The sequence below is a fragment of the Asterias rubens genome, chromosome 20 (assembly GCF_902459465.1).
Source record: "Asterias rubens chromosome 20, eAstRub1.3, whole genome shotgun sequence".
Lineage (NCBI taxonomy): Eukaryota > Metazoa > Echinodermata > Asteroidea > Forcipulatida > Asteriidae > Asterias > Asterias rubens.
Genome location: NC_047081.1, coordinates 391,760 through 406,271, shown reverse-complemented (window position 1 = coordinate 406,271; position 14,512 = coordinate 391,760). Strand labels below are relative to the sequence as shown.

The window sequence follows — 14,512 nt, the reverse complement described above, 5'->3', positions numbered from 1 at the left end:
ATATAAATAAAGCACGATGTACTAAATTGCTATTTCCTCGATTTCAGGCCGAAATCTTTCCTTTCTCTGGAGTATCGCTACTGGTGTGTTGACCTTTGGAATAATTTTTATTTCTTTTCCTAATAATTCCCGATAATGCTTAGACTTTAATTTACATTGTTTTAATACAGAGAGTCTTTCATTTTAATCCTAGTTGATTTCTTTATCCCAGAAGTTAATTCATTCTTGTTTTATTTATTTAGCTGTGTTTTTTTTTTCCAAGAAAAAAAAAACTATTGTGGCAAAGAAAGAGAAGGGACGACCTGTACCAACTCTAATTTCGTAAGCTTGTAAATAAGATGTTGTTTGTGTCAATATGTTGTGATTTTGTTCTGTGTTTATCACTTTCGAACGTAACTTGTTCCTCTTAACAGACTTCCATTATGGGATAACATTTCTGATTGATTTACTGGGTGTTAATGATGTTCAGTTTGCAAATGAATTAAAAGTGCCCGGATGTGAATGTGACATTGGAATTATTCTTTGCAGCTAGCTGATTTTAAAGTAAATTTACATTTTGTTTTTAACTAAAGATAAAGGCTTTTCTCGGTTGTTCTCAAACACTGACAACACAGGGGTCAGAAGTGACTTGGTCAGGCTCAGATAACGGATAAACAGTTGACCATAATAGGGTCAGGATGGCCCAAATATGGTCAACCAACAACCCGCATTGGATCCGAACAAAGCCATGGCAACCCAGTGTTATGGCCAAGATGGGCCTGAACTGAAACATCCAGCCATGGTGGTCCTTACAAGGCTTTCTGACTCGGTTTATTTGACCCGGTTATGGTCAACGCTGAACCTTGAATCTACTACAGTGTCCAATCTTAGAATGTTTGAGATAGTGATAGTGTAGCAATCTAGTGTATGTACATATAAACGCATTATACATTTCCAGCTTTTGCCTTTTTGCCTTGCAGCATGTTGATTTCTTTTCCTAATTTAACTATGTTCTGATCAGTACTATTCACCCATTTTCTATATAAAAAAAAAATTGCACACAAATCATTGTGTAAATTCTCCTGTTCTTTCAGTGTTGTCTTTGTATTAATGTCAAAAAATGTCACCTGAAGGCTGCTGGTTCGAAGTTTGTTGATCTCTTAGAATTGTAGATAATTTTTCGAGATATAACCGGGATTAAGTTTCATATTTACTCTTCGGATTGTGTCCAAGATTCTCTCGACCCCATGTTGGAATTGTGAGATATGAAATTGATAATTATTGGGCATACAGTATACTAATGCTGCCAAGCTGGGGTGGAATTGTATTCTCATTAAAACATTTAGAACAAAACATATCGAATCTCAATATGCTGTTCCTTTTACTTTAAGACCCAATTTTTCCAGGAATTGATTTTTTGGATGTTGACACATTTTGCACCGCAAGGGTATTGAACGCGGTGCAAATTACACCGTTTTAAAGTGAGGTCAGAGACGTGTATTTTCCCCCTCACTCCACATAAGGACTTTATTTATTGGGAAATGAAAACAAAATTGAAATTAATATATCCCTTGCTCGTTAAAGCCTACGGCCATTTTGGTGGCTATCAATATCAAGGCCAGTGTCTGCAGTTTGGGGACCTAGAAGAAAAAACTTTGCCTCCATGGTGAGACCATAATTACATAAAATAACAGTTGTCACCTATTAAACTTACAGGGTTTGAAGATAATGATAGTGAAAGGCTTTCCTCCAAATATTACTAACTGAGGTTCTGTAGTTTTTGAGAAATTGGTAAAACAAGTCTCAAAATAATTTTCGTCTCAAGTGAGACGAAAATTATTTTAGAATGTAAAATCCCATTAACCAGTTAGGGTATTTGTTTTACCATAAACATAGTATAACTGGTTAATACGATTTTACAAGCTAAAACGAGACGAAAATTATTACTTTTACTCATTTCTCAAAAACTACAGCACCTCAGTAAAGTAACATTTCTAGGGAAGCTTTCTACTATCATTATCTTCAAACTGTGTAAGTTCAATGCAAATCTGTGGACATTGTGTTTTGTGTTAGGAAAAAGTACAAGACCCTTTAACAAATTAATTTTCCTCTTGTATGAAATTACCACCCCTATCCCCCCCCTCCATTAAACGGATCCTCTCAATAATTCATGACATTCCCAGAGCACAATAAAAGACCAGAATACAATAATACCACAAACCGAGCACCAAATGTAGTGAACATGTATACCACCCTGCAGGGTTCAACAAACTTTCGATCCATATTATAATAAAGGTCCCTATATAATAGTGTGTGATGCATGTGCATTTGCATACGCAAACATTTTCTATGTTTTTGTTTTCTGAAATAGCACCTATCAAAATTCGTTCAGATAAAAAGTTATTAATAAACTTATTTGCATATGCATTCGTTGCATATTATGCAAAACATTTTCTATAGTTTTGGTCCTGAAATAGCTCCTATCGAAATTCGTTCAGATAAAAAAGTTCTTAGGAGAAAACAAAATTCGGCTATAACACAAAAACTGTCCATGCAACTTAATTAAACGGAATACAGCTAAGTTTATATATCACTGATATAAAGTTTATAAAAAGATAAACTTAAGTTGGCAAACAGATTACTTCCAGTATTGCTATATTAAGACATTTAAGTAAACCATGCGTGCAGAACTAATCATTATTATTTAATCCTCTTTAATCCATTTACTACGCCTGATAACACATTGTGCATTGAACGATACGATCGTGTGCGCTTATTCAAGCCTTATCCCAGCTACCACTTAGTCCCCTTTCCAAACTTAATGACAGTTTGGCTGGCATGAAGATTTTGTTAAGCAATATTTGTCTGTTCGTTACCAGCTTGTATTATGAAATGGGGCATTCTAGTTAACTAATGGTCCAAAAGTAACAATGGAACGTAATGTATTCAACCACAGCCTTTTGTATACAATACTCAACGCTAACAATCTTTAAATCTTTAAATCTGTGACTTTTACTCCCACAGTCTGTCAAAGAATTTCGCAATTATTGAGTAATGTATATTGAACTTTGGTGGTTCTATTTGCTTGTGACGTCTGTCTGTGAAACAAGGTGATGTCTACTGGCAGTGTAATATTTACTATATGACACAATGCCATGGATAACTTCCATTGTGTCCTCGCAATTAGAGATTTGAACGAGTTGAAGTGTTTGAATTCGAGTTGCTTTTCATTCAGGGTCATAGAAATTTGACGAACCAGAATTGTTCACAGACTATTAATTGTATGCATGATGTGGGCCATCAAGGACCGGAGACACCCAGTGAAAATACGGGTATTTGGCAACCAAGCGTGTCCAATGCCTTTAATAAAATAGCTTTTATTGCATTCATGGACTGTGTGATCACAGGCTGCCTCGCTTGGTGGCCTGATCGCGTGTCACCATATGGGGCGATAAGTCTTTATGTGCCAATAGGATTTTTGTGTCTGCTTGTGAAAAGGATTCATTCATCATTGCAATGAAGGCGTAGCTGTATTGACCAATCAGCGTCGATAATCCCCGCCTGACCGCTTAAGCGCCAATTGCGAACATCTATGTAAATCAAGGGCTGTTCTATTAACCAAACGTCCTCCCTTGTTATCCACTGACGGCTATGTGAAATATGTGTACTGATCGGTGTGATAGAGGTTGACTTTGATATTCAGACCATAGGGGGTAACAGTCGATGGTTCGACTACAGTATGACTGTGTGATGTGGCCCTTGCCACCGTATTGGAAAAGTATGTGCATGGTACAGTGTGGTGGTTGTATCATGTGCTTTCATCATATTAAATGATGACAGTACGACGAGAGCTTGCTCTTCCTGAAAGAATACACCTAAATTTCCTGAACTTGAACTGTTGAAAAAACCTGTGGTTTTTATTTTTCATCAACGATTCAACAACTAGCCGGATTGTACCATGGAGCACTTGCGAGTAAATTCTACCCTCAAACCTTTCGAACCAGCTTTTATGTTCGAGTTTGAGAGACAATTCCAACCTGGACCCAACCTGATATGGTTTTACAACAACTGGCAACTGTCTATTGTATTCAGCGTGTTGTATGTTGTTCTAGTCTTCGGCGGCAGGCGTTTGATGCAGTCTAGACAGCCGTTTGATCTGCGTCTACCCCTTGCTGTATGGTCTGCTGCACTCGCTGCGTTTAGCTGGATGGGTATGATTCGATTCGCTACCGGTACCTTTAGTATACTCCGGACCCACGGCTTGGATGCAACTATCTGCAACCCAGTCCTCTTCAAGGGTATGGCTGGGTTCTGGCTATGGATCTTCACTCTCAGCAAACTCCCTGAGCTCATCGATACGGCATTCATCGTGCTACGTAAGCAGAATCTCATCTTCCTTCACTGGTACCACCACATCACTGTGCTCATGTACTCATGGTACTCCTATCCTCAGACTGTCGCTCTAGCTGGCTCGTTCTGCCTCATGAACTTCACTGTTCATTCCCTCATGTACTCCTACTATGCTATCAAGGCCTCTCGTCTACTACGCATCCCTAACTGGGTTGGCTTAGTGATAACCACGTTACAGATCACACAGATGCTGGTGGGATGCGTTGTCAACGGTTACGCGTACTGGAAAATTCGAAATGGCGGCTACTGTTCAACCAACGAACAGAACATGACAGTATCTTCAGTGATGTACTTCAGCTACTTGGTGCTCTTTCTCAATTTCTTCATTGGTAGATACCTCTCCAAGCCGGGCAGTGATGGGAAGAGAAAAGATCTCAATAAAAACGGGAGCAGTTTGCAAGAAAAGAAAGGACTGTAGAAATATACGACGAAGGAACTTCCATATTTAAATTAAAATATTCCAGTTAACTAGTATAAGCCAAATGCTTTCATCCAGCCGAGGTTGAGGGAAATTATAATGCAAAGTAACTATTGCTATGTAAACTGATTTGGGTTACAATTGTACATTTCTCTTTTGTAAAAGGCTCTTAAAGCACACGTTGCATTGGATCGGACGAATTGGTCTATAAAAAGCGTTCAAAATTGTTTGTTATGAAATGCATATGGTTAGAAAGATGTTTTAAAAGTAGAATATAATGATCCACACAAGTATCACTCGAAATTTCACGGTTTTCCTTTTACGTCGCGAACTATCACGGTCGGCCATTTATGGGAGTCAAAATTTTGACTCCCATAAATGGCCGACCGTGTTAGCGGACGAGGTAAAAAGAAAACCACGCAATTTTGAGGCATATTTGTGTAGATCATTGTATTCTACTTTTACAACATCTTTCTAACCATATGCATTTTATAACAAACGTTAACAGAACGCTTTTCAAAGACCAACTCGACCGATCCAAGGCAACGTGTTGCTTTAATATCTCTCATTTTGTTGGGGCTCTGAAAGAGGTGTTGATGTGTGGCCATGTTATAACTGATACTGTGCTTGTCTCAAATTCATATATTCGAATAATTCTTGTCATCATGATTGCCAGAATAAGTTATCAGCCAAAATACGCATGTCACATTTACAATCTGTAGTATTCTGCATATTTTTCCATAATAGCAAAAAATGGTTAAGCAATATTCACTGGTTATTGCGCAACTATTGAAATCGGGTCCTGGTTTTAAGAGTCCAATGTTCATTGGTGTTGGTTTATAGGGGTAATTCTTGCTTAATCATGGATACATTTATAAATAATGTATTTGAGACGAAACACAAACGCAAACTGATTAGTGTGACCTTCACGAACATAATCCTTGATACGGAAACCCTAGGAGGGCCTTTTCCAAACCTCAATTACGCTCCAGGCTCCGTTTGTTGTTGAACGTGCACTAAAAATGTACACTGCTCCGGACGGAGCCCCTTATTCCTATATCTAGGTTTGGAAAAGGCTCACACTAATCGAAATGTCAGACCATTTTACTTGTTTGCATTTATAGCTCTCTTTTGGTTGGTAAAGCAGTTCTATTTTCTAAAAATAACTTAAAACGAGAGAATTAATTTTATAAGACCATTATTGTTCTATGGCGTCATTTGGGTAGGGCGCCCTCAGCTAGAGGGCACAAGAATGTTGCTCATTGGCCCATCACCCTTTCAGACATCCGTTTATAGCTGTGCGTTTTCCCCAGAGTTGCATGATCGTTTTGCTTCTAAGATGGCGGCGATATGACGTCATTGCATAAAGACTATAGTCTTAAAAACAAACTATAGACTTTAGTTTCTTCGAATTTTGTACAATGTTTTTTGTGTGACTCTTTTGATGTAACTAACTAAGTATCATGCACAATAGGTTCATTTTCTCTTGTTAAAATGTTGTAAATTAATAATTGGTATAAAAAAATAATCAAGAAATAATTTTAAATACTTAATATTATACAGTTTGTTTGTGTATTTGTAATATTATTTGAATCTTTTGTGAAATATACAAAGTAAAACCCAGATGGGTTTTTTGTATCGGTGTTTATTGTGACGTCTAATAGAGTTATCATCAAAAAGTACTGATAATTATTATGGGACTCCTCCATTACAAACAAACATACATCTACCATTCCACCCCCACCCCTTTCCCGGCACCCCACCCCAACATACCTTTAATTGGCACACCCAAAGGTAGTGACATAATCATGCGCTTTAAGGGTGATGCACTCGTACACATAGAGAGCTAGATGCACCCAAACCAAAGTAAAGGGAGAAAAAGGGTGGAGGCCTCATTTATATTCTGTGGACACACAAAATATATAGATAGACCTGAGAGCCCACCAATGGGGAAAAAGTGTAAACAAGTTTGCCTAATTGTGACCTTGGAACTTGATGTATATGGGATAACTATAGGCCCTGAAACAAATGGTCCCATTTGCAGAGAGAGGGACATTTCTTTAAGGCTTGTGCTCGGACGTTTAGAAAATTCCACCGGTGTAGGGTTTTAATCTGATAGAACAACGCGACGGGCACAGGGACTCCCATATCTAATTGAGCAGAAGATTAAAGTTCAAATGTCGATGAATGATAATTATCTGGGGACCAAAATTGCTACCGAGTTAATCATATAGCGCCCTCTTTAGGCACCTTTTGTTGCGGACTGATACACCAGGATAACTAAACTTGTGTAAGTCCTTTCCACGAAAATATAATATAAATACAAAATGAAATAGTTCAAAATGAACAGCTCTCGTCAACTAAGACTACACTCTCACCTTTTATAGATAACAATATATTATAAACATAATATCATAAATTTGCTATGTTAAATCAAATGTGTTGATTGAGTAGTTTGAATGTTTAGCGTTGGTTGCATTCTGCATCCGAACACCTCAAAACTTTCTGTTTTCTCCAAAATATATCTAGGGTCATTCAGTGATTGTTACATGGGGTCAGCTGTTACCAAGGCAACCGTTCATGGAGGCAAAATCAGTTTCAAGTGAATACAACACAAAAATACTAACGATTATGGCCCACCTACGGTCCCTTGAGCAAGACACTTGATTCGTAACAAGTTGAGAAGGACATGTGCATTCTGCAAAACACGAGCGCAAACTACTTTGCCCCTATTGGTCACGACCACAGAAATACATTTTTGCCACGTTTTCAAATAATGTCAAAATAAGTGTAAATTTAGGCATTCGAAGAAGAACAAAACGTAAACTATGGGGGAAATACCATATTTCACACACAAATAATTTAAAAATTACGTCATCATGTAGAACTTGGTGAAACATATTATGTGTCAAGTTTCTTAAAAAATGTGTTTAGAACTTTGGACGAAATACTGAACCGCCGATCTGTGGATGTGCACCCCGCCCCGACCCAGGTTATTCCAAAAACAAATCCCCAGGCATGTTCGTGATATTGCCCTGCACGCTTGATTGCAAGCAACCTTGTTCGACAATGCACACAGTTTGCATTATCATAAAATGAATTTTTGTGAGGGTTTATTTGTGTGCAGTTACGCTAGACAGTCCTGCCCTTTTCATGTAGCAATAAACTATGATGCCCTAAATACCGTGGAGCTATCTTTAGTATGGCTCCATACTAACTTTCAGTGTGTGTCTGATGGTATAATGCGTGTCGCCACTACTTTACACTAAAATCGAAACAAACAATTTAATATGCCAAGGACAACATGGTTTTCAAGCGTATCCTTTCTATTTATTTGTCCTTTACTTATTGTATCGTATGATTCGGGGCCTTTCCTGGTATTTGTTATGGGGGGGGGGGCTGGTTCTGTTGTGCTTGTAGTAGTTCAACGTGACGGTAATAATGTGTGTAGTAGTTCAACGTGACGGTAATAATGTGTGTAGTAGTTCAACGTGACGGTAATAATTTGTTCTTACCATGGGAGTATTAGTGCACTAACGGGTTCCCATAAACTAGAGAGTTTTACACGGTATTTGGGGATCAGGTTGACTTAGCATGTTTCTTTGACTTAGCATGTTTCTTTGACTTAGCATGTTTCTTTGACTTAGCATGTTTCTTTCCCTGCCTTTCTAATCTGTAGACCCGGTTCGAATCCCATCTCATTAATTAAACAAAATCACGACCGTTTTTATTATTCGTATGATGAATCCGTAACAAGTTTGTCATAGTGACAACTTTATTGGCAGAATAAGTATGACTTATGCTAATTCGTATGAAAAATAAGTCATAGATAAATTTATGCTAACTCATGACCGAGATACAAAGTCAATATTTTGATGTTTTATGCTAATTCAAATCGAGCTATAGTTATGAGTGGTGATAATTCATATTTATGAAATATTCACAATTATAGGCTTGTGTATGATTACGAGATATGCTTTATAAGTTATGATTTATGGTAATTCCTAACTATGAGCAGCGCAGCTATACTTAGTAATGATTTGTGCTAATTTATTAAATATAAAATAGATATGCTGATTTGAGATATAAGTCATAATATTATGAATTATAACTGTGAATTTATTTTATGTGCGTGTTGAAAAATGTGCGAGGGGAAACGGGAGAGTTAAACGGTCACGTTTCCACATAAAAGTTGTAGGAAATTAAAAACACACATGTCAAAAATTCACAACGACACCTATGTTCGACCCCGGCGTAAAAGGCCTATTGGAGCCAATCATTTTGTATAGTGTTTTGACCTAAAGTCTGTTCCAAGGCTTCAAGGACCCGCATGGAACAGTTTGTGCATGACTGAACCTTACAAAATAGTTAATAAAAGGCATGAGACAAGTCTATTGACTGGGTTTATTTCTACGGTTAAAAAACAGATGGCGTGATTTTTAAGGCGAGGTATATGTGCGTAATGGACTGCGCAAGGGACACGCTCGCTGTTCATGCCTGCCCGATGAGGGACAACTGTATAAATTATAATCCCTAATGAGCCGCGTATGCTAACTAGTTTGGCATGATGTATGAGTACATACCTTCGGCTTGACGCATAGATACAAGGCGAGGACGTACATACAAGGCTAGTTTACTATACTAGTGGTCACATAGCAAGGTCTATGTAAAGGGTTGAACTATCGCCCTGTTCATATGAAGATAGGTCAATACATCTGAAGGCATCTGAATTTCACCGGCAGAGAAAATGTCCGAGACACGGGGATTTCCACCGGTTACTCTTCCTCTGCAAGTGCCGTTGAACACGACGAAAGTACCCGTGGTGTACGCCTATGAGTTCGCGTTTGAACGGAGATTCGATCATGAGTGGGGTGTGGGCCTTTTCCAGCAGTACTGGTCAGTGGGTATTCCCCTATGCAGTCTCTATGTTCTACTCATACTTGTGGGGCAGAGAATCATGAGGGACCGGCCGGCTTACGATCTCCGCCAGGCCCTGACGGCGTGGTCGGTCGGCCTGGCCATCTTCAGCTGGATCGGACTGCTCCGTGGTTGGGAAGAAAGCTACTACATGGCTACTACCTACGGCCCTAAATCTATAGCGTGTGACTCGGTCGGCTTCATCGGGGCCAGCGGTCTGTGGGCCTGGCTCTTCGCTGCGAGCAAACTGGTCGAGTTGGGCGATACTGCGTTCATCGTACTACGAAAGCAGAAGTTGATCTTCCTTCATTGGTATCATCATATCACTGTACTATTGTACACCTGGTATAGTTATGGCTGCTACACCTCGACTGGGCGCTGTTTTCTGGTTATGAACTACACCGTCCATGCTTTCATGTATACCTACTATGCCCTTAAAGCATCCCGATTGGTCAGGATTCCTCGTAAAGTCAACGTGTGTATAACCATTTTGCAAATCATGCAAATGTTTATGGGGATTATCATCAATCTATACGCTCATCAGGTCCTAAAGAGCGGTGAGCCATGCGATGTCACCTGGAGAAATCTAGAGGTATCCTTCGTCATGTATCTTAGCTATTTCATGCTCTTCGCGAACTATTTCTACAGGGCTTACTTCGCTAAGCAACAGGAGAAACTTGCTGACAAGTCGGACATGCAACAGCCGAGAGGTCAACTCAACAATGGAGAAAAGAAGACGAACTAAAAAGTTGTCCAACAACTTTTGACAACAAACTTTCTACATCATGATTATGAATTTGTAATTTACATCATGCAATCTTATTGTTGGTTTGCAGTTGACAAATTTTAAATTTTATATTGGTTTTTAAATTTATATTGGTCCATTAATTTTATTTCTCCTTTATGTTGGTGGCGTTCTGACAGAGATGAATGTAATTTCACAAAGGATTCCATTCATTTTTGTACCACCATCATCAGACAATCAAGGCTGAAATACTATTGATTTATAGTTGTAACCTTCTGGTGTCAGAATGGGTACAGACTGGGTACATTCTTACATACCACTTTTGCAGTTTGAATTAATTGTCACAAATTTTATGTTTGGTTTATCTACAGTAAGATATATTATTTAACACGACCAGTTCTCGTTCAATTTTGTAACCTGTGTACCCGTAGGTGCCAGACGACTGTGCATATCCAGTCTCGCGCATTTTAATGATTACCAGGGACCTTGGATCCCAACTCATACAAAAGGATTGATGCGCACTTTGAACAGGGCGAAATTGCGCGAGTTCTGCGCAGTCTCCTATCCTTGTCTGGAGCCCCTTTTGGTCCAAGATGCGATTGGTCAAACTCCTAACAAGAACAAGCACCAGACTATGTTTTGTTGGCGGTTTGGTTGAATGAATTATAGCATTTATGACATTGAAAGATAATGCACGAGTAATATTTTTCAATTTGACCTCGGTCTCTATAAATTTGCTTTTCCTTCCGGCTTAACTTGTACAAGTCGTTCGCCCCCGATAAGCCCCTTAGTCAGAATCACGAGTTTATTTCAATCCAAATTTATATGTGCAATTACTTAGTAAACACAATACTGTTTAAAAATAATTAAAATAACATTTTATCAAAATGTGATGATTTTTTTTTTGCGAATAGGCCTGTTTTCGTATCAGGGTTCCCAGATTATTATTACAGTGAAATTCCATGTTTTCCACAAGGACAAAATCAGGGTGTTTTCCATTACAAATTCTTATGCTGTTTTGTACAGAAATCTATCGTTGTTTTAGAATTTGTAGCAACCGGTCAGCGCCACAAATACATCGCAAACATTGGTTGTAGAGATTAAACTTCAGTTAACAATGTTCTGTTTTGTGTATGTAAAGATCTGGTGTGTAAAATAAGTGAACTAGCAACAAGTACAAGTTGAAGTCCTATAAGGCACCTCCTGGAACCCATACAGGAAAACCACTAAGGCCAAAACATGTCAAACAGGAACATGCTTTTCAATGTTCCAAATTATTGGATAGCAGTATTAGTCGGCCATTTTGAGGTGTGCCGGGTTTTATTTAGTCTGTTACGTGTATAGGCCTCCACAGCTCTTTGATGAGGCACTGTGTGGAAATCCCTTTGTTTTGACCACTTTGGTAAAAAATCTTGTTCCGCAACACTGCAAATAACACTGTATGGACGTGTGCAAGTCTTTTGTTTTCAGATCCACACGGTGTTGCAGTGGCTGAGTGGATATTCTTTTGTTTTGAACACTTTCTACACACCTTTTATTCCTCAATTCTGTAAATAACACTGTGTGGACGTGTGTAAGCACACACAGTGTTTAAGTCACTACATTATGTGGTTTTTGTTCTAAGGTCCACACTTCAAACACCCAAACCCAAAATACATCTACTATAGTGTCAACCATGTCTCAAAGAGGCTTATGCCAACTTCTTGACCTTCCACCAAAACAAAAATCCATGAACATCTTAGATTATATTGTTAAATTCAAGGAATAGCTATAAACGGCGGGAACCCTGTACTATGGTCTGTTCAGCGAAGCGGCACAGTGTGTGCAGTGGGGCTTGACCGACTACAGTAATTAATAGTAGGTGTTATTGTTTTCAATATTGATATCAGTTTTTGGTATTGTTAAAATTGTTTACAAGTGTGACACAATTATTATGCAATAGATGTTTTTCTTCCTATAAATATATATATCTGTAGTATAAAATATGTAGGCTATGCCTCTAATGAGATGCATACATAGCATTTCTTTCAGTCGTTTTGATCAGTGGTGAACTATGGTACAAATCGAGCACTTTTTGAATTAAACCTTTGATTTTAAGTGGTAGATTGGGATACCGACATTTTCTTTCTTTGACTAAAAATGATTGTATTTTTCAGGTAATTTGTATAAATCGATAGATGCATGAATAGGTGTATGAGAATTGACAGAAATGTAAAGAGTAAATTATATTTTTAGTATTCCTAGTAGAATTTTCCTCGAGCTTAAACGTTCGTTCTGACCTCGGTATTGTTTATACGTTGTTTCGTACTTGTCAATAAAGTTGTTCATGTCAAGAACAATCGATACATTAGAATAATCAATAGATTGGTCACGAAAATCAGAACAAAATAGTCGATGTATAAGCCAATCACATTGACTGAAACTTGCGAATGTGTACCACATCATTATGCATCATTATGCATCATAACTGTTTTGTTCGATTTAAAATAAAAGATTATTGTATAGAAATTGTTTTGTACCTCTAAGTATTTTCTTGGCTGATTATCAATAAAAATTAATATTTTGGTAAAAATTGTTATGCTGTTTACAACATGACTATCAATACACAAATATTTGAAGGTGTTGTTGCCTAAAGTGACATTATTTATGTTTTGCTAGGTTTAGACCACATTAGATCTAGTTTTAGATCACATGATAGAAACTGCACTGGACTGGAGTAAATTCTACTTTTAAATAAATAAATAAATAAATTAACAACTTTTACCCAAACAAAAGGTGTCATGTTTGAGAATTTAATTTACCAGGCGGACGTGACAATATTTTTAAATTCAGATAAATGTTTGATATATCCATCCCTGAAGCTACCATAAATGGGTATGTACTGGGGCCATAACTTCACCCGATGACCCCAGCAATACAATGCAATCTTTGGTTGCCGGGGGGGGGGGGGCATGTTGACGTAACTGTTGCTCAACCCATGGAGGTACCTCAATGCTCAACCTTAGCAAGGAAACACCTTTATCATTCATTAATGATTTATAAAATAATGGAAGCTGCAAATCCCAATCATTATTATCAAAAGTGTGTTTGTCAATGGGGTAGTCCTTCAGCTGATTTGGGTATTGATTCAGCGATACCCCAAAGCATTGTTGCAAAGGCAAAGGTCGCAATTAAGGTAGACTTGTCCAAGTACCTCAAAAGCACTGGACACGTTTGGTAATTACTAAAAAATACATGTTAGCATAAAACAACTTATTTGGTTATAACAAGGAACGGAGACGCTGTTGGTGGCATAACACATTGTGAGAAACGGCTTCCTCTGAAGTAACGTTTAGTTAATTGCTCACTAATTTATTTGAAGGTGAGAAAGAATTTAGGCCCGGAAAACCCCTACAGGGAAGTCGAGGTGCGTTTTAGATAACGAGGGGTTATTCGAAAGCGTTTGTGAGAGAGAGGGTACATGCCGGGGTACAAGCGAGCGGGGGACAAACAGAGATGTGCTCAGGAGAGATTTGTAAAGAGGGACCGGTGTTTGTGCATTTGGTTGCTCTGTGCGCAATTTTCGATCCAACTTAAGTGCAACCCATATCTAAATAGTCTAGTAATACCCCTCACACAACCCCGCCCAACAGGAAACGCCCCTGGTAAAAACATTGGGCGTAACCCATTGGGCGTACCCCTTCAACGACAAACTAGTATATCACATATATTTTGTATCAGTGATAATGTTATTACGCAAGTCATATCAATTCTTTCAAATACACAATGCATGCCCTAAATGGTAATCAAATTATCTTTTATCTAAGACACAATCCCTTTAAATTCTTCAAAACACACAACTTTGGATCTTCGTACTCAGTACCTGCCCTAATTGAAAATCAAGAGAATCCGTTATCGAAGACAATGGGAAATGACTAATACAAGTCTACCTTTGATCTTTGTCACGCACGGCCTTGCGACATGGGGTTGTGGGGTGGTCGCGGGAATTGGGTCGGGGGTAATTACAGAGCCCCGCCCCTGGCAGACAAGGTAATAGGATTACA

At 38.4% G+C, this 14,512-nt stretch overlaps 2 protein-coding genes across 2 annotated transcripts; both read left to right on the top strand.

Moving 5' to 3' along the window:
• The first annotated feature begins 3,681 nt into the window (after nucleotides 1-3,681).
• LOC117303853 (elongation of very long chain fatty acids protein 6-like) lies at nucleotides 3,682-5,057 on the top strand. The gene has a single exon (XM_033788244.1). The coding sequence runs from the start codon at nucleotides 3,938-3,940 to the stop codon at nucleotides 4,805-4,807; it is 870 nt and encodes a 289-aa protein (XP_033644135.1). The 5' UTR covers nucleotides 3,682-3,937; the 3' UTR covers nucleotides 4,808-5,057.
• A 792-nt stretch (nucleotides 5,058-5,849) lies between these two features.
• On the top strand, nucleotides 5,850-13,289 carry LOC117303784 (elongation of very long chain fatty acids protein 6-like). Its single transcript, XM_033788140.1, has one exon. It carries the CDS (start codon nucleotides 9,555-9,557, stop codon nucleotides 10,467-10,469), a length of 915 nt encoding a protein of 304 aa, XP_033644031.1. The 5' UTR covers nucleotides 5,850-9,554; the 3' UTR covers nucleotides 10,470-13,289.
• Nucleotides 13,290-14,512: the final 1,223 nt, after the last annotated feature.